This window comes from Rhamphochromis sp. 'chilingali', assembly GCF_963969265.1.
Source record: "Rhamphochromis sp. 'chilingali' genome assembly, chromosome: 8".
Classification (NCBI taxonomy): Eukaryota; Metazoa; Chordata; class Actinopteri; order Cichliformes; family Cichlidae; genus Rhamphochromis; species Rhamphochromis sp. 'chilingali'.
The window spans coordinates 14,753,925-14,772,802 of NC_137935.1; the positions used below are offsets into that span (position 1 = coordinate 14,753,925).

At 41.5% G+C, this 18,878-nt stretch overlaps 1 protein-coding gene across 7 annotated transcripts; it reads left to right on the forward strand.

The window, feature by feature from the left end:
- Positions 1-5,803: 5,803 nt before the first annotated feature.
- Positions 5,804-12,698, forward strand: LOC308400673 (uncharacterized protein). 7 transcript variants are annotated; one of them, XM_080888510.1, is made up of 8 exons: positions 5,804-5,968; positions 7,500-8,108; positions 8,353-8,942; positions 9,237-9,416; positions 9,785-9,925; positions 10,193-10,247; positions 10,407-10,560; positions 11,653-12,698. In XM_080888510.1, exons 2-8 carry the CDS (start codon positions 7,907-7,909, stop codon positions 11,798-11,800), a joined length of 1,470 nt encoding a protein of 489 aa, XP_080744636.1. In that variant the 5' UTR covers positions 5,804-5,968; positions 7,500-7,906; the 3' UTR covers positions 11,801-12,698. The 7 variants fall into 7 exon arrangements, with proteins under 7 accessions (XP_080744636.1, XP_080744637.1, XP_080744639.1 ...); XM_080888511.1 differs by having other exon boundaries at positions 7,866-8,108; XM_080888513.1 differs by lacking the exon at positions 5,804-5,968 and adding an exon at positions 5,994-6,116 and having other exon boundaries at positions 7,866-8,108.
- Positions 12,699-18,878: the final 6,180 nt, after the last annotated feature.

Sequence of the window (18,878 nt, forward strand, 5' to 3'; positions counted from 1 at the left end):
TGATTCAGTTTTATTTATGTTCTCCTTATTGGTCTTGATGTGTTATATGCTTAGTTTCTAGTCTTTAGTTTTCTGTCACTGTCTTCCTTGTGTACCACGTTTAGTTACTGTTCTGTGTTTCATGTTCCCTCTATTCCCCTAGTCCAGTGATGGGGAACTCAAGGCCTCAAGAGCTGGCGTCCTGCAGGTTTTAGATATAACCCTGGGTCAGCACACCTAAATCAAATTGTTAGTTCATTACCAGGCCTCTGCAGAACTTCAAGAATACTCTGTGGGTTGGGATTGCATAGGGCATACAGAGTTTTCGGGTTGGACCTGCACAGGGCACACTAGACAGAGGCTGGGGCAGCACAGGATATTCAAGACACAGGGCACACTGGACACCCAAATGCAGACTAAGAGAGAGTCAGAATTCTTGTTCTGTTTGTTTTTTTTTCATTCTGGCATGAAATCATAAACCTGGAAACATGCACAGCAAATTCAAAAGTGTTAAATGTTTTGGTGTTAATAGTCTTCTTGCACAAGTAGAGTCACATTCTTTTAATGTAACTCTGAGGTGTAAAATGATAGTAGTTAAAATAGAGTGTTAAAAATGAGTGTTTCTATGTCAAATCTGGAGGTGTTACAATGGAAACATTAACTCTTGACTTCTTAACTCTGAACTCCTACAAGGGCTATGACACCATTAGAGTAAATTCACAGACTCCGCCCCCAGCACCATAGACTCCAATCGAAGCTGAAGTGAAGCCGTTTCAGAACATTTTGCTCTACATATTTGAGTTGTTTGCCATGCTTGGTAAGTCATTTTTTCAAAGATTGTTTCAATTATTTCTATTAGCTTTTACTTCTGTGGCTCTTTGGAGTTGAGACAAAGCTGTGTGAAAGGCATTAGCCATGTTGCTCGCTGATAGCATAATATTCTGTGTTAGCTAGCTGAAAGGTATTGTTTGCGGGAAAATACCACAGCCTTGGAAAAAAAGCTTGCATGTGAATTTTCAGTCAAACTTTTGGTCAAATACACCTAAAACAATGTGTAGAATGTGAAATGTTGGTATAATGGTGCTACTTGAAGCCTGAAAACGATCGCCCATATAAAAAAAAACGAGCAAACAGCAGTAGCAGACTTCCTGACTGGTTAGCATAGATCCCTCCAGAGTTTTGTGCACACGGTTTAAAATTAAAAAGGTTGAGGTTTTACATTTAGTTCAGTATTACCTGTTGTCTGTGTCCTTGTCTTTTGGGAAAATACTTTACACAAGTAATGGCTCAAAGAGGATTCCTTTTTGTTTTACTGTGCTGCAATTGTTTACTGGATTATTTGTGCCATTAATTAGTGTCAACTAATTTTTATTCAATCTCCGCACAGGATATGCTTGTGAAGATGGAATATGGGGGAGAGCGGAAGTGCGTTGAAGTTCCACAAAGTGATGAATGAAGGACATGCATATTGTATTGAAGAAATAAGTGATGAGAATGCTGTTATTTGCATTTACCAGCTCACCTATGTCAGACCTTTTGATAAACAAAATTCTAATGAAAGTGAGAACATGTACACTGTTACATCTTTCAGAAAATGTTTTGAAATTGTGGTGCACAGTTCAGAATAAATGTTTTTCAAAAACCATTGCGTCTTTTTAGTAAATGTTTATTTCCAAAAGAAATTTCTAGAAGTTCAGAACAGTAAAATTCCCGCTTTTTAGAATGAATTAGAAGATAACTTTTACGTAGTTAAACTAAAATACTCTTTGAGAGTTAATATATAAACTCTTAACACCAAGTGTTAAATTATCAACTCCAGACAGATTTGGTGTTTAACACTAAATCAGAGTTAACGTACCAACTCTCCAAAAAGAGTTAAATTAACACTCTCTGGTGTCCACTGGACATTACATTATATTCTTCATTTCCAGTTAATACTTGTACAGCTGCTGTTATTGTGTATATATTTATTTATATTTCTTCATACATTCTTATATAGTTCTATATTGTGTATTTTGTTGTACAGTTATTTTATTTTCAACTTTAATTTATATATTTTATCTTATTCTTTCCCAGTTAAATTTACCCTTCATTCTAATTTGTGTTGTACAGTTATTTTATTTTCAACTTTAATTTATATATTTTATCTTATTCTTTCCCAGTTAAATTTACCCTTCATTCTAATTTGTGTTGTACAGTTATTTCATTTTTAACCTTAATTTATATTTTATTCCTTCCTAGTTAAATTTACCCTTTTTAATTTTTCATATTTATTTCCTATCTTATTGATAGCCTTATCCTTTTTTGTTTTCTTTAGGTCACGAGCAGTTGTCCAAGCATTTCACTACATATCGTATTGTGTATGACTGTGTACGTGACAAATAAAATTTGAATTTGAATTTGAATTTGAAATTGAATTTGAATTTGAATAAAACAGGAAACATGGAGAGAAATAACCTGGGATGCAAGCTGGACAGGAGAGAGGGAGAGAGAGAGAGAGAGGGGGGGGGGGGCATGGGAACATCGATAAACATGATAGGCAGGAGAAATGGAATGAACATGAGGGGAACATGGGAACGGAAAAGGGACATATACATATAAACACAGAGAGGGACACAGGGCAGAGACACAAGGGGAACCTAAATGGACAAGGAGACTACACATCACAAACAGAGGAGACTGAATTAAACACAAGAAGGGAAACGTAAACAAGATGAGAAGACAGGAGACAGAGACATTACTGAAACACATAAAATGGATGTGAGCTTAAGATAACGAAATGAGACTTGAACATGAACAATAAACATCAAAATATAAGAAAACTCAAAACACTGGGTCAAACGACGGTGAAAAGCACTAACAGAACTGTAAAAACCTATCATCAAACTCCAGACTGTACATACAGATGGATTTTTCATTGTGACTGGTGACTTTAATCTTGAAAATGTTGAGACAGTACCACCCAATCAGTACCAACATGTGGACTTTGCTACAAGAGGAGAGAACTGCTTGAATAAAGTGTACACCAAAATGTGTGATGTCTACAAAGCAGCTGTGCACCCTCACATCATTTCTTTAGACAAGACTACAGTGTTGTTGCGGCCTTCATACACATCACTGCTGAAATGCACCAGACCTGCCAGAAGAACCACCAGTTGTCTCAGCACTGCAGGATTGTTTTGAGTACACAGACTTACACATGTTTAAAGATGCAGCTACTCATGATGGCTGTGTGAATTTGGATGAGTACACTGAATCTGTGTCCTCCGTCATCGGAAAGCACACAGAGGATGTCACCATCTTCAAGCACATTTCCACAAGAACTAAAAAAAGCCCTGTTTTTTCAGCAATACATTAGTGAGAGAGATGTATAGGGAAGAGAGAAGAATGGTGTGTTTCGGTCAAGGAATAAAGCTAATCTTAAAACAACCAGGGCCAAACTCTTCCGCTTTAGCAATACAAAAAATTCTCAGTTTATGGCAGGGCATTCAAGGCATCACCCAGTACAAGTCTTCATCAAGCATCAAGCATGTCATCACTTTTTAACACACTGTCTGGCCCGTCCCCACTCAACCAACCAACCTATTTGGATGGCGAACTGAGTCTGCTGCACACCTACACTTTACTCAGCACTGTTTTATGATTGACATGCTACTTCATAGACTTTTTTTCTTCATCCATCCAGAATACTGCAGGGAAACAGACTAGGTGCAAACAAAGCAGACTGTCACTTGACAGGTTCAGACTTCACAAGGAACTATTCCAAAGTGAAGCTTTAAATAAATACAGGAGGTAATTACTAGGTAGAGTAGTAGTAGTATTAAAACACTCAATTCAATGGAAGAGGTGATCATCACTTTTATATGTTCAAGTGTATGTGTGGAGAATATAATAAGGCCTTGGGGCAATTAGATGTAAAACACAATATTTATGAGTGTTTTATCACTTTAAAGCCGGTCGGAGCGGGCACGCTCTGTTTTGCGTAACTATTCTTAAATCCCGGTAGCTCTGCAACCACGTAAGCTAGCGCAATAATTTTTTTGCATATGAAACCGGAGGAGTTGTACTTACTTCTTATGCCATCAGCTTGTCCTAGGTCACAGTTTCCTTCCACATATAGCTTTGCAAAAACTGCATAAAAAGCGCTTGCAGCGAGCTTTCCAGTGATGCCATGATCTAGTAAAGCAGCATAAGGAACGAGCTCCGTCCAGATGAATACATTACTCCTAACTACAATTTTAAAAGTTGGCAATTTCCATTCCAACCGGCATGGCATCGTCCCTGAGAGGCAAGGGATCCAGCAAACAGGATCAAAATAAAGATAAAGGCGAGCATTTGAAGCAAATAACTTTGTCCTCGAATGCAGATGCTAATGCTACTGCTAGCACTCGTGATGCAGATACGAGGATATTAGCAGAACTGGAGAAGATAAGAAAAGATAACAAAGATGGGCATATGGAAACACAGCAAGCTCTGACGAGACTGGAGGCGTCTTTCAAGATTTTGAGAGAAGATATGACAAAGCTGGAAAACAGACTCCCGACACACAATGGCCCCAAATCCAAAAAATCTTGTAGTTTAAATACAATGATTAAGGAATTGGGCCTAGTGGATGTGTGACGCCAGTTCCACCCCCAAGAAAAAGATTTTACTTTTTATTCACATGTACATCGCAGCCATTCAAGGATAGACATGTTTTTAATGCCTAGGACGGACCTTTATAGGACTAGACAGTGTAGCATAGAAGCAATCACTATCTCTGATCACGCCCCGGTTTGTCTGACATTAAGACTGAATCCAAACAATAATTTTAAATATTGGAGAGCCAATGTATCTATCTTGAATAATGAAACAACCTGACAAGAACTTCAAAACAGTCTGACTGAATATATTCAATTCAATGATAATAATGAGGTGTCTCCTTCAATCTTGTGGGAGAGTGCCAAAAGTTATTTGAGAGGTAATATTATAGCAGTTTCATCTAGACTGAAAAAGGAGAGATTAGCAGAACAAACAGAACTAGAAAACAAAATTAAGAAATTAGAGAAAGTCTATCAGGTAACTAAAGACACTGGAACTTTGAACTCATTGAAAGAGCAGAGGCAAAAGTTGGATGATTTACTAACGTATAAGGCGGAGGGACAACTACGCTTTGTTAATCAAAAGTACTACCAATACGGCAATCGGGCAAGCCGACTGCTGGCATTTCAGCTGCGTGAAGAGCAATCAAGTAGGGTTGTTCATAAAATTAAATGTCCAAACTCTGGAAAAATTGTGTGCCAACCTAAGGAAGTTGCAAAAGCATTTTCTTTGTATTATCAGGAATTGTATAAAGAAGAAAATGTCCCAAATAAATTTGAAAAGATTGAACAATTTCTTAACCCGATAAATCTTAGTAAACTGTCTCAGGAAGAAGCTGAACTAATAACAAATCCAATCACCATTGAAGAAATGAAAAACAGCATTGGAAAACTGAAAAACAACAAGTCCCCCGGAGTGGATGGACTGCCTGGGGAGTATTACAAATTTTTTGAAAAAGAGCTAACACCATTGTTATGCAAAGTTTATAATTATGCATTATTTAAAAGTGATCCCCCTCAGTCATGGTCTGAAGCTATTATTAGTGTCATCCATAAAGAAAGTAAGGACCCGACTTTATGCATGTCTTATCGCCCTATCAGCCTGCTTTGTGTTGATTTAAAAATTCTTACAGCCATTATTGCAAATAGAATTCAAAAACATATAAGAAAACTAGTGAAACCTGACCAAACAGGTTTTATTTCCCATACACTGTTAAAAAAATCCGTAAATTTAGGGGTCCCTTTACCGTGGATTTGCTACGGATTCGCTCCGTTTTGCGAAATACGGAAAGTTTGCTGTTGCGCAAGGCAGAATTTTCTCCCCCAGCCAGAATATTCCGACGCCATTACTTTCAGTGCGGTCAGTGCCTACCTAAATTTCTGCAAGTCACAAGGAAAGTTGGAAACAGGTTGGTTGTGTGGAATGAGAATGAGAATGGAGTGCCACCTTGTTCCCCCTCGTACATTAAATGGTCTCGATAGGCAGTTGGTAGTGGTGTGTATGTGAGTGGACGTTTGCTGCTAGCTGCGTTAGCATTAGCCAGCCGCCTGCGCTTCGTAAGTACATCAAAAACCATTTTTTCCCTCCCTCTTACATGAAATTTGGTCTCGATAGTCAGTTGGTAGCCGTGTGTGTTTCATGGTAACATTTGAATGTGTGGGTTTTGCGTTATTTTGAAGCGTGGTTTGCCCAACTAAAGTTAACGTTAGCCCATAAGTTGGATGCGCGCGCTTGTGTGTGTGTGTGTGTGTGTGTGTGTAAATTAGCCACGTGTGTATTGTTATAGCTCGCTGTGTTACGTTAGCATGCAACTGAACATGGTAATAATTAAAAGGGGTGATAGTTAAGTAGAATCAGATTTCATGGCAGAAAACATTGCAGCCCAAAGAGAGTGGCCCATGCAGCCCAACGCAGATTACTTATTTGAAGGTACCTGAAAAGTGAATATGCTTCACTGTGCTGATATAAATTTATTGTTTTCATATTGATTCTGTTCTGATTCTGGCTATCCGTCAATTGGCAAATTCAATCTCTTAAAAATGTTGACTTGTAACATTTGTGGCTTTAACGCTCGGTCTTCGACTGATTACTTGAAACACTGCCGAACACACAGAAATAATAATAATGTATCTTTTTTATGTGGCCATAGGGATTGCAGAAGGAAGTTTAACACATACAGTAGCCTTGCTGTGCATATGTCACGAGCTCATGTAGACAGAAGGAGCACACAAACATGGAACCGTAATGTGTCTGTACAGTTAAGGTGCTTGTTTAATTTTTGCAGCAGTGAATATGATGATCTTAAAACTTTAAAGTGTCATTTGAGTGGTCACATAGATGAGGGTTTGACTGTAACGTGTCCCTTTGATGGATGTTCTAAGACATTCAATGTAAAGTCATCCCTAACGCATATTTCCAGATACCATAAAGGGTGGGATGTTACCAAGATAGCCCCAGTTCATATATGTGAACTAACAGAACGGTCTTTCCAAGGTGAAGGATCACATGTAGAACCTGAAGAACCTGAAAGTTTTAACATTGATGCAGAACAAAGTGATAATTTCTGCAGTGATCAAGTGAAAGACAACTTCACAGAGAGTCTTGCTCAGTTTTACTTGGGTTTACAGGCAAAATATTTGGTTCCAGCCTCCACAATAACAGAAATAGCAAATGAAATGAGAACTATAAGTGATATTCAACAGGAATATACTGTGGATGCACTAGCCTGTGAACTGGGGCAGTATGGTGTTCCAAGGGAGACTGTAACATCTCTTGGGAATAGTATATACGAGCAGAGCCCTATGCACAAGGCATTACATTATTATTTTAAAAGTTGCATTAGGGCAAGTAAGAACTTCATAAATGTAACCAAGTCTCTGGCTGAACGGCACCAGTTGCTTCAGGCTTATCAGTCTTGTGGTACCTTGTTTCGTTCCCAGGTTCATGTCTCAGACTCAACACGGTTCTATCCAGAGCTCTATGACCAGAACATAAAGACAGTGGTTGGAGAATTTGATTTGAACTCAAGTAACTCAGTTGTCACAGAGAGTGTGCAGGTTAAAGGCACTACATATGCAAATGGAATGCTGGTCTTACTGAGCTACGCAAAAGGACTACTGCAGTTAGGACAAATAGCAAGCATTTTTGTAAAAAATGAAACTACTGTCCTACTTTTGCTTTGAGGGAAAACTGCCAGCTGGATACCTGATCTTGGACTCTATGAACTTGATGAAAATGCTTCTGACCTGTTCAGTTGCCATGATTTGAACAAACTTGATGATTATCATCCACTTTATTCTTACCAGAGAGGTACTCGGTGGCTCATTCCTCTTAAACACACACCAACATGGAACTTGTGAAAAACTATGTCAAGAAAGCAATGCCATCGCTCAGTAGCGATCAGATGGATACACTCATGGCTAAACTGGAGGAATTAGGAGTTCTCTCTGTAGATGACCTGAGCCTTGTGGACCCGGAGGACATTAAAGACACTCTGCCATTCATTCAGTGCAAAAGATTCGTCAGAGCTGTCAAAGCATTGGAAGCAGGTGAGTTTTTGCCCCTCTGTTTTAATGCAAGTTTTCTGAAACTACAAAGGTTTATTCCAAAAATGCAAAAAAAAAGTTGCCATCAGCTGTACATGGCAATAATTACTCTATAATTGGTTTTCATAATTAGGTCCATTTGTATTCCTGGTTGACCCAAACTGGACATTGAGGACCAATGTATTAATTGATTTGCAACAATTGTGATGTGTTTAATTTATGGAGATGTTTGTCATGTCATCCATAGATTCACAAACTCCACCGCAGTTCACCCGGCCTGGCCCCTCATCAACACCTGAACCACAGAGGTTTCAGCTGCCCTCAACACCACCTGAGACAGCCGACTCCCCATCCCAAGACGCATATTCTGTACCATGGCACAAATTTCCCTCAAAAGTCATGGATGAGTTGCGTGAAAAAAAGTACATAATGGGGAAAGACAGACGAGAGATGGTTCGGATCGTCGCTGAAGATTACCTCCATAAACACCCAGGAAGACCTGGTAGACAAAAGCTGAGGGAACTCGCCAGTATGATTGTAGGACAATATCCTGCCTCCTTCAAGCTGACAGAGCCGTTTGGAAACAAACCTTTTGCAAAAGATGGTTCTGAAACTCTCTTTCGTCAGCTGGAACACAGAATTGAAAATATGAAGAGGCCACAAAGCTCACTGAAGAGGCAAGCAGGGGGTGAAAATTCAACAAAGAAAAGGCCCAGGAATTCAGATCTGTATGGATGTGTGGCGTGGGATCCAATCATTGAGGGGGCCGTGTGTAGAGAAGACCTGCTGTCTAAACGAGATGAGTTGAAACGTGCCTTTCAAACCCAGGATCTTCAGGTGGGTCTGCAATCATCCATTACAGATACAGAAAGCTTTATTAATCCTCGAAGGGCAATTCGGTTCCTACAGTCCACCATCTAGACATACAACCATTCACACAGCAATAGTATATAGCAGGAGTAATGCGATAAGGTCTGGGTCCAAGTACAATTTAGGACACATTGTGAAATTGTAGATCGTCTGTAGATCACTATGCCCATAGTCAATTGAAATTGATACCCTGTTTTATTATTTTAATTGGTTAGTTTGACTAACTGTTCGACTGTTTGTCTAACTGCCTCATATCTTTAGGAGTCATCTGTTCGAAAATTGATGACTGAAACATATCCCATTCAGCGTGAAATCCTCAACGATGATGATACCACTATTGCCGTTGTAAAGGACGAGTGGCCGTTCCTGTTTGAAGTTCCTCACCTGTTTGATCATGCATCTAAACTCCTTGGCTTCTCTGTACAAAACAAGCTGGCACAGGTGTGTTGTTATTGTTATTATTATGATTGTGCTGTGCTGCTCCATATGGAGAGAATTTTGTCTTTATTAATCAATCAGAAAAAGATTTGCACCCAAAAAGAGAGTTGAGACCAAAAAAGATAAACTGGCAACCAATCAAATAGAATAACTTGGATGAACAATCAAATGGAATAGATTTGAGACCAAAAATCAGGAAGTGACAACCAAAAAAGCAGGACATTTGAGATCAAAACAGAACAGGTTGCAAATGAAAATGAAATAATTCATTTTTATTTTTATTTTTTTCAAAATTCTCTCCATAGCTCCAAACGAAAATGAGTGTTAGTCTTATGTACTTGTACAAAATTAACACCTTGAACCTTGAACAGGAACTTTCCAAAAAAGAAAAGGGGATCAATGACTTCCTTGACTCCAAAGGGATGAAGATGGGCGAAGGTCCAATACAGCTCATCTGTGGCATTTCAAAATACTTCAAGGAAGACTCTTATAAACTCTTCCACAAAAAAGAGGTAGATGTTGTAGATTTTAAACTGTGTGCAAGATAATTATTTGCATCCAGTGGTGAACCAAGTAACCAACCACAGTAGGAAGTATAGATTCCCCTAATTGTGCTGCTGATATTCTCTATAAACTCTCTATCTATAAACTATTTACATTAATGTTTTTGCATAATGGCTACCTCTGTCTGATGAAGACACTAGCAGATAGTCAATTTGCCAGCAGGTTTGTGTGTACTGGAAACATTAATTCATGTATCATGTCTGTCACCAAAACAGATCTCTGCAGATCCTGAAGTCGAACTCCCAGTGACCCCATGCATCCTAATCAGAGGTTTGTAGTTAAATCTTTTTTTGTATCCCAGCAAGCTGTTGTTAGCTGTTGTTATAAGCTGTTGTTGTGTCATATTTATTAAAGAAATGTTTTGCTTGCCTTAAAATATAGGATTTTTTTTTTTTTGTAAATGGTACATGGTTTTTATCTGTGTTTAAGGTGACCAGCAATTCAAGATTGCTGTTGATGGGTTACTTGTCAATGACCACATCACCTCTCCCATTGTGGCCTTGAGCTACGTCTTCTCCATGTTTTATGTCTGCAACGTCCAATACCCACCGGAGATGGCTTTTACTCTCGAATTCATGCAAAGGTAAGCACTCATTGTTTGGAAATACTTTGTAAATGTGACTTTGCCGTGCCTTTCTGCACCTGACCTGCTTTTTGTCAATCTACACTAAACCCGTTTGTCTGAGATGTACAAGCTCAAAATGTGTCGTCACATGCTGTGAGCTTTTAGATCAGCTGTTATTGGCTTATGATCCCCCTGAATATGGATTTGTTCAGAGATTTTGTAGCTCCCTGTTGAAGACTATTGTTGGAATAAATGTGTCATATCTTTTTAAAGGGCAGGTAACATGCTTTTTGCTTTAAATAGTGTCCTAAGTCAATCAATAACAAAACAAACATAACATGATTCCAGTTGGGAAATGGAGCAAAAACATATTTTTCTCAGAATGGTTTGTTGACACAAAATTCGTTTGAGCTATCTCTTTAAAACCATTAGCACCTGAGACCAGGTTATGTCAGTGGTGGTCAAACCTTTTCATGTCAAAGACACACAAACTGAAATTTATTTGGCTGCAGACCCCAAACTCAAAATATGTTGTTCCAGGGACCCCCCCCCCCCCCCGAAGGAAAGACTAAACATATTAATTTAAAAAATACTACATAGTGGATTCATGCCCAAATGTTAATACTTGTACTGATGTGTAACGTGCACTGAATGTCACAGTTTCTCCACTCCATGTTTGAATAACCCCCAGGACAGTCCGTGTTCAAATGTGCTGTTACACCTTTTGATAGGACAATGTCAACTGTGTTTTCTATCCCCTTCTGTGTTCTGTGCATTTATAATATCCCTGCATACACATTGAGGATGCATGCTGTCATGTGTTGGTGATAAGCAGACTTCTCACCCTTGCAAACATTTCTGTATATGCACAGTGTGAATGCATGTGTCTTGAAAAGACAAAGGAAGAGAGCTTAGCCACTGGCACCAGCACCACAACAACATTGGGTTCTAGACAGATGGTCAACTAGAATGATAGAGAGGTTCACACATAGGGGCATATTGAAGAAAACAAATGTAGGATTTTATTGAACTGCTCCACTCCTGTCAAGCCACACTACATGTGCAAACTTTGTCTGCATATCACTATTGTTTTTTTTTTTTTTCCCTCAGAGTTTTCTTTGGGGTCAATCCTGAGCGAGGCTCCAAGGCAGAGAAGAAGGGGAAGAAACGGCACTTCATTCCTCCACAGGTGTGCAAGCTGGTTTCTCAGCTGAAGGAATTTGAATGCAAGCAGAAGGAATCTGAATGGGCCATTTGAGCTGTTCTCAGAGCTCAGAAAATACCTTTTTGGACTGAATGTACACACACACACACACACACACACACACACACACACACACACACACACACACACACACACACACAAAGGCAAATCCAAAAACATGGGGCTTGGGAGTAGAAATACAGATTTTTACAGTATTAGGTGAGTTCAGATGTTTTAACTAGATGCCCACAACACACATGCTGCAGTTTCAAATCCCCCATGTTAAGGGGGAGGGAAGGTGGGCGATATTTGTCATTCCAGTTAAGCTTTTCCTGTCATTGTGGAGTTGGAGGTGTAAGTTTTAATTTTTTTTTTAGTTTTAAGTTGTTTTAAGAGTTTTAAAAATCTCTTTATGGCATGTTGCACAGTCATCCTTCTAAGGTCATGGTTGTTATTGCTGCACTGATGTTTTATAGAAAAGTTGTATAATGTAATACTTCTAATGTTCTATTTGTTTTTTGTAGAAAGGTCAGCCACTGGTTGCAGAGCTCTGCCTGTCGGTGTGATATGTGGAGTTGGAGGTGTAGGTTTCTGCATCCTCCTGGAGGGGGCTCCTCATTTTGCACTGACAGGTGAGACAGCAACAGCAATGCTGGCAGTTTTATTGTCTTATTTTGTCATTGTCTTTAACAAATCAATTTGTTATTAATGCCTGTCAGCCTGTGGATGCTAAAAAGTTGCTAGATTTGGCATCTCCCTGTTAAAGGACATGGCTGTACTTCTTTGAGAAAACAGCTGGTTTATGTATGTAAAATTTCTCTGAATGTGAAGGTGATGTTCTGAATGTTTTAATGGTTGTAGTGTAAATATTGCAAATCATTCACCACAAAAAGTGAAATCACTTTAAAGCACTGGCAGCTGTTAAAGGAAATAAATAATTGCTGTGATTCTACATTTGTGCTTTATTGATGGTAAACGGTATAGAGAATGGTACAGAATTAAACATTTTAGGATGACTGAAGTGTCCGTAAATGGTATGGATTGAGTACTTAAATAATACGGAATATTCCATTTTAGGTTTGATGGAACTGTCCGTAAATGGTAAAGAAAAAGTCAGGTAAATCTACGGAAATATCTGTTATAGGGTTTACGGAATTGTCTGTGCAATAACGCCGAAATTTATGGAAAATACGGAATTTTCCATTTTAGGTTTGACGGAAATGTCCGTCAATGGTACAGAAAAACTCGGGTAAATCTACAGAAATATCCGTTTTAAGGTTTACGGAAGTGCCCGTACAATAACGGAAAAAGTGCTGGTAATTAATTACCAGCACTTTTTCCGTTTTATAACGGAATTTTTTTTAACAGTGTAGACAAGGTTCAGATAATGTTAGAAGGGCCCTCAATCTTCAGATTATGGCACAGGAAAGGGATACCTCTTCAATATTTTTGAGCCTGGATGCGGAAAAGGCCTTTGACCGGGTAGATTGGGACTTCCTGCAACAGACTCTCAGGCATATGGGCTTTAATGAGACTTTTATCTGATGGGTCCAAACACTATATAAAAACCCCAGGTCTCGGGTAAGGGTTAATGGTCACTGCTCTAACTTTTTCTCTCTAGGCCGTGGCACTAGACAGGGTGAAGTGTTATTGCCGTCCTTATTTGCTCTTAGTATTGAACCGTTAGCTGAACTGATCAGATCCAACCCTCTCATACAAAGAATTAGAGATGAAACCAATACACAACATAAACTGTCACTTTTCGCAGATGATATTCTGCTATTTTTAGAGAATCCAGTCACCTCTGTCCCGACCCTTCTGAGCAACCTTAAAGATTATGGTACAGTGTCAGGTTATAAAATAAATACAAATAAATCTGAGGCGTTAATGATTGTTGGCAACTGGCCCACACAGCTAGATCATCTTGTATCTTTTAGACACTCCAAACAGGGCTTCAGATACTTGGGGGTAATTATTACTCCTAAAACCAATCAGCTACTTGCACTCAATTATGATTGGTTGTTCAAGGAGATTAAGGGAGACTTAGACAGATGGAACCTATTCCCACTCACTTTTATGGGGAGGATTGAATGTATAAGGATGAATATTCTTCCACGCCTATTATTCCTATTTCAGCACCTACCCATTTTGATCCCACAGTCTGCATTCAAATTATTAAAACGCATTACATCCAAATTTATCTGGCAGAATAAATGACCAAGGGTCAGACTCAAAATGTTAATGTCTGGAAAGGAACTTCAGAATGTACTACTGGGCAGCTCAATTAAAATCAATGGCTGCCTGGATTATTCGTGATTCAGAAATGCAGTGGGTATCTATGGAAGAGTATTCATTACCAGGTATCTCCCTTCGGAGTCTCCCATTTCTCAACCCCCAATCACGGAAAAAGATTAAAATAACTAACCCATGGGTCAAGCATACCGTAAAGATTTGGAACCAAGTGTTAAAAATGTTAAAAGGGAATTTGACCATGTCTCGAGCGGTTCCCATAAATGGAAATGTTGAGTTCCTTCCATCGTTGTCAGATCGGAGTTTTGAAAGGTGGGCGGAGAAAGGATTGATTACAGTCAATCAGCTGTTTGAAAAGAATACTCTTAAAAGTTTTGCCCAGCTAAGGGCTAAATATGCTTTATCCCCAGGGGACCACTATAGATACTTATAGTTAAGGGACTGCATTACAAAGCATAAAGACTGGGACAATATTAGAAGAGAACCAATCGGGTTGGAAAACCATTTTATAAAACTGCTTGAAAAGTCAGGTACATTGAAAAACCAAGTGTCTTTGATCTACCAGAAGCTGCTGATTGACATGTCTGATAATACCTATCATATAAAACAACAATGGGAAATGGAGCTCAATATAATGTTGGATGATGTCACATGGGAGAGTGTCTGTTGTGGCTGCCATAGAGGGGTGGGTAGTCAAATGTGGAAGGAATTTGACTGGAAGGTTAAATTAAGATTTTTTAGAACTCCACTGAAAACCTTTCTATCCAAAAGTAGTGTGAGTGATAAGTGTTGGAGAGGGTGTGGGTTTGTGGGGGACCAGACGCATATTTTTTGGGACTGTGTTTACATACAACAGTACTGGATGGATGTCAAGAACATTATACAAAACATATTGTCAGTCAACCTCCCTGATCTTTTTGTTGGATATCTTTCCTGATGGTTTCTCCTATGAGCAGCACTTTATCCTCCATCTCCTCCTCACGCCTGCAAGAAAAATGATAACAATTCACTGGCTCAAACCAGAAACACCCACGGTTGCCCAGTGGCTTCTGAAAACTAGACATGTCTATACGATGGAACGGATAACAGCTCAACTACAACTAAAAGTGCCGACCTTTGAGAAAAAAAATGGAGACTAATTATAAAATATCTTGAAAGGACACTCAAGCCTTAACATTGTTACATCTGTGCTTAGGTATTGGTATGTAAGTATGTATATGTATATGTGTATATATGTTTTTTCTTTTAAATTAAGTTTTTGAATAACCCCCACCATTATATGCAGCAGATTTGGTCTCAGGTCATGTTGTTGATGTGAATTGCCTTGTTATTTTTGGCAATAAAAGTTCAAAAAAAAAAAAAAAAAGCGCTCGCAGCAACAAAAACATAATATTTCAGAAACGCGCTTTGCCGATCCGATCAGCTGTTCATAATACTTCCTTTTTTTTTTTTTTTTTTTTTTTTTGCCTGTCCCGTTTGGCTCTTTTGCCATCAGAATTGTTGTCTAAAGGCAAAGAAAGATGCCCAACGGATTTACTTTACCAAATTGACCATCCCAGCCTTGCCGTAATGGTCCATTTGATTCACCTTTTATTGTTTCTTTTATTTTCACTTACTGAATACGGGACAGACTTGACTGGGGGAAAGAAGGGGAGAAAGAAAGAGGGAAAGAGAAAAAGCTGAGAAGAGGGACGGGGGAGAAGGGCAAAAGACAAAAACCAACAGAATGAGCAGAGAAGAAAAAAATGCATATATCAATCACCTGGGTCACCTGCTGAGAAAGAAAAAAGAAAACAAGCAGAAGAGAACAAGAGCAACAGAACAAACAACACCACAATGATACATGGGAATACGACAGCAAATACCAAACACTAAACACCACTGTGCAGCACACAAGACCAACAGAACACAGTGTGCCCTGAGGTAGGAGCCAAAAAGGGTGCAGTTTGTGGGTGTGATCACCCGTGTGTACACCTGTGAGCATGGACGCGCTTGTTTTTTGTTTTTTAAAAGGTTCCTTCTTGTAACGATCTGCTAGAGGGTGTGGGGGGGCCACAGCCCCGTCCTCCAGGGCATGAAGCAGGTATGGAGGAGATCAAAACTCCAGACATCCAGAGGCCCCCAGAACACAAGAGACCAAGGAAGACCAACAGAGGGGCAGCCGCGCCACTGTCCCAGAAAGAGCTGAGGAGAGTCCCAGATGAGGGCTCACTCAGCAGCCGCGGAGCAGAAGCCAGGGGGAGTTGCAGTGACGCGCCCGTGAGCTCCGCCGGCAGCCAGCCGCGCCTGAGTGACCGAGCCCCAGGCCGAGAGGCCGGGGGCACCCCACCTCCGAAGTGGCCCGAGCGAGCCCCAGGCTCCGGGCCCCGATAAGCGGCCGCCAAGGAGTGAGCCGGTGTGTACCTGGACACAGAGAACCACCAACGCACCGATGTCTGAGGGGGTCCGCCACTGGCAGGGGAAGTGGTGGTAGGGGGAGATAGGCCTCCAAACCTTGGAGGGCCTGAGATGTCCCCAGAGAGGTGGCACCTGACACCCAACCTGACATATAGACACAGACATACAGGCACACACAGATACAAACATCCATTCCCACCCTCATGCTCTCATATGCACTTACTCCACACTCAACCAACGTGGAGACAGACATAAAGAGACGCTGTACACACGATCACACTCCCCAAGCGTACTCTACAAACCGGGTCTAGGTACCCTTGCCCCTGGAGGGGGGAACTGCACCCAGACCCAGGTGGTGTTACCCTTTTCCCTGCGGTGGGGGGAGGCAGACCGCCCCGACTCCGCAGCAGCAGGAAGGCCCCACACTCCAGACCGCAGTCGGACGGCCAACTCCTCCTCCTAGCCCCCCCGCTCCAGCAGGTCGCAGAGAACGGGGGTGAGAGAAGACTCTAAACCTCCCTCCACCCGCTCATTGTAGTGTTGATGCATATGTGTTCTAAGGTGCATTTAAAACCCAGGAGGGCATGGAGCTACCTGCCAGAGAGCAGCAGGTAAGCGCATGGTCCCTCCTGCTAGCCCTCAATGTCTACGTGTATTTAAAATTGAGAGGTGGGCAACGACGCCAGGGGTGGGGTGTACACCCTGATGGTACTTTGGATTCCGTGTATTGTGCCCACCCCCAAGATCCTATATGTATGTGTAATGAGAGTGTGAGTAATGTGAATGTCTAAGTTGTGGGATAAAATTGAGGCAGAGGCAGCCAGAAGGGGACAGGGGGGGGGGGGGGTAGCCTCGTCTGCACCCTGGTGACATACCCCTACTCCAAGGCCCTGCATGTGTGGGTGGTTGTGGTGGAGCGGGAAGAGGGAGGCAGCTGGAGATGGGGAGGGAAGGAAGGGAGGGGCAAGTGACCCCTCCCTGGGGCCAGCTCCCCCGCTGACCCCAGTAGGCACCCCCATACTCCGCGACCCGCCAGGGAAAGGGGGCCCAGGCCCATCCAGACCGGGGCCCAGTGCAGTGGCGCCTCCCGGCCCCACAGAGCCCGGGACAGTCCACCCAACCCCACCACAGAGAAAACTGCACCCACCCCACCATCCACTCATCTTCCAGACTACATAAGACAATAAACACCCAGGTTGAGATCTTCCTCCACCTCTCCTGTATCTCCCCCTCCTGCAGAGGGAGCTCCTGAGGAGAGGAAAGCTCCTGCAAGATGTGACAATCTCCCCCACCAGTTGAAGAGCCCCCCAGGTGGCTCGATGCACCGGCGGCACTCTGCTCCAGGGCTGGGCCCCCATGCACCCACCCGCCCACAACCCCGGCAACACACCAACCAGGACCCAAGCCCCCGAGGCCCGGTCCGGGTCCCAGCCCAGAGACGGAGCGCCCCCAGAACCTCACGCCCATCCCGGACCCACCCAGGGGCAGCCAGGCTACCAGGTCAGTAACCCACGTCCGTCAGCACAGACCCTCCCCTAGCCCCGCTGCACGCAGCCGCGAGGAAACAGTCACCTGAGAGCCAACAGAGCCCCTAACCGGACATGACCGCTACCCCGGGTTGAGCCCCCCAAGGAAGATGCCTCCGGGGAACCCCCCGACGCCCTAAGCCTGTCCCTACCCCCACACCAATCACAACAGTGAAGGCGGGACCAAACTATGACCCCCCACCCCCACTAGGTGATGGAGCTGATCAAAGGAGCCCAGAGCAATTGATCTGATGTGGTGGCAGAGGCTGTATCAAGGCTAATGTAATCTAATAGATAATTTCTATATTGGTTAGAATTAAGATTATTTTTATTTTTCCAGTTCATGAGGACTGTTTTCTTGGCAATGCATAGGGCAGTGAAAACCATATGGGCTATATTCTTTTCTGAAGTGACATTATCTAAGCTGCCCAACAAACACACTAAGGGGGAAGTTGGAATGTTACATTTCAGACACTTCGATAAGTCTTCACATATCTCGCGCCAAAACTTCTGAACTGGTGGACAGAACCAAAGAGCGTGGATATAATTGTCCGGTGAATTGGTTTGGCAGTGTGAGCAGTTGTTGGTAGACGTAAAGCCCATCTTGAACATCCGATGACCTGTATAGTGCACTCTATGTAATATTTTGTATTGAATTAATTGGGACTGGGATTTCTAATTAGATGAAAGGTTTTTAAGCAAATCTGAGACCAGAAGTTTAGGTCTAAGTTAACTGATAAATCCGCTTCCCATTTTGCAATAGGAAGTGATATTGATTCATCTGTTTTAGAAAGCATTCTGTATATTTTGGATAGTAATTTGGGGGTTTTAAGAGTAAGAAATTGAACCACACTTGGTGGTGTTTGTAGTTCAACTTGACCCGGTTTAAATTTCTTTTTTACTATGGATTTAATTTGTTGATATTCTAAAAATCTTTTCTTGTTGATCCCATATTTTGT

Excerpts from the sequence above, each read along its gene's own strand:
- LOC308400673 (XM_080888510.1), top strand. The coding sequence starts at position 7,907 with ATGGAACTTGTGAAAAACTATGTCAAGAAAGCAATGCCATCGCTCAGT. Across the intron at positions 9,417-9,784 it reads TACAAAACAAGCTGGCACAG|GAACTTTCCAAAAAAGAAAA; the intron begins GTGTGTTGTTAT and ends AACCTTGAACAG. Across the intron at positions 10,561-11,652 it reads ACTCTCGAATTCATGCAAAG|AGTTTTCTTTGGGGTCAATC; the intron begins GTAAGCACTCAT and ends TTTTTCCCTCAG.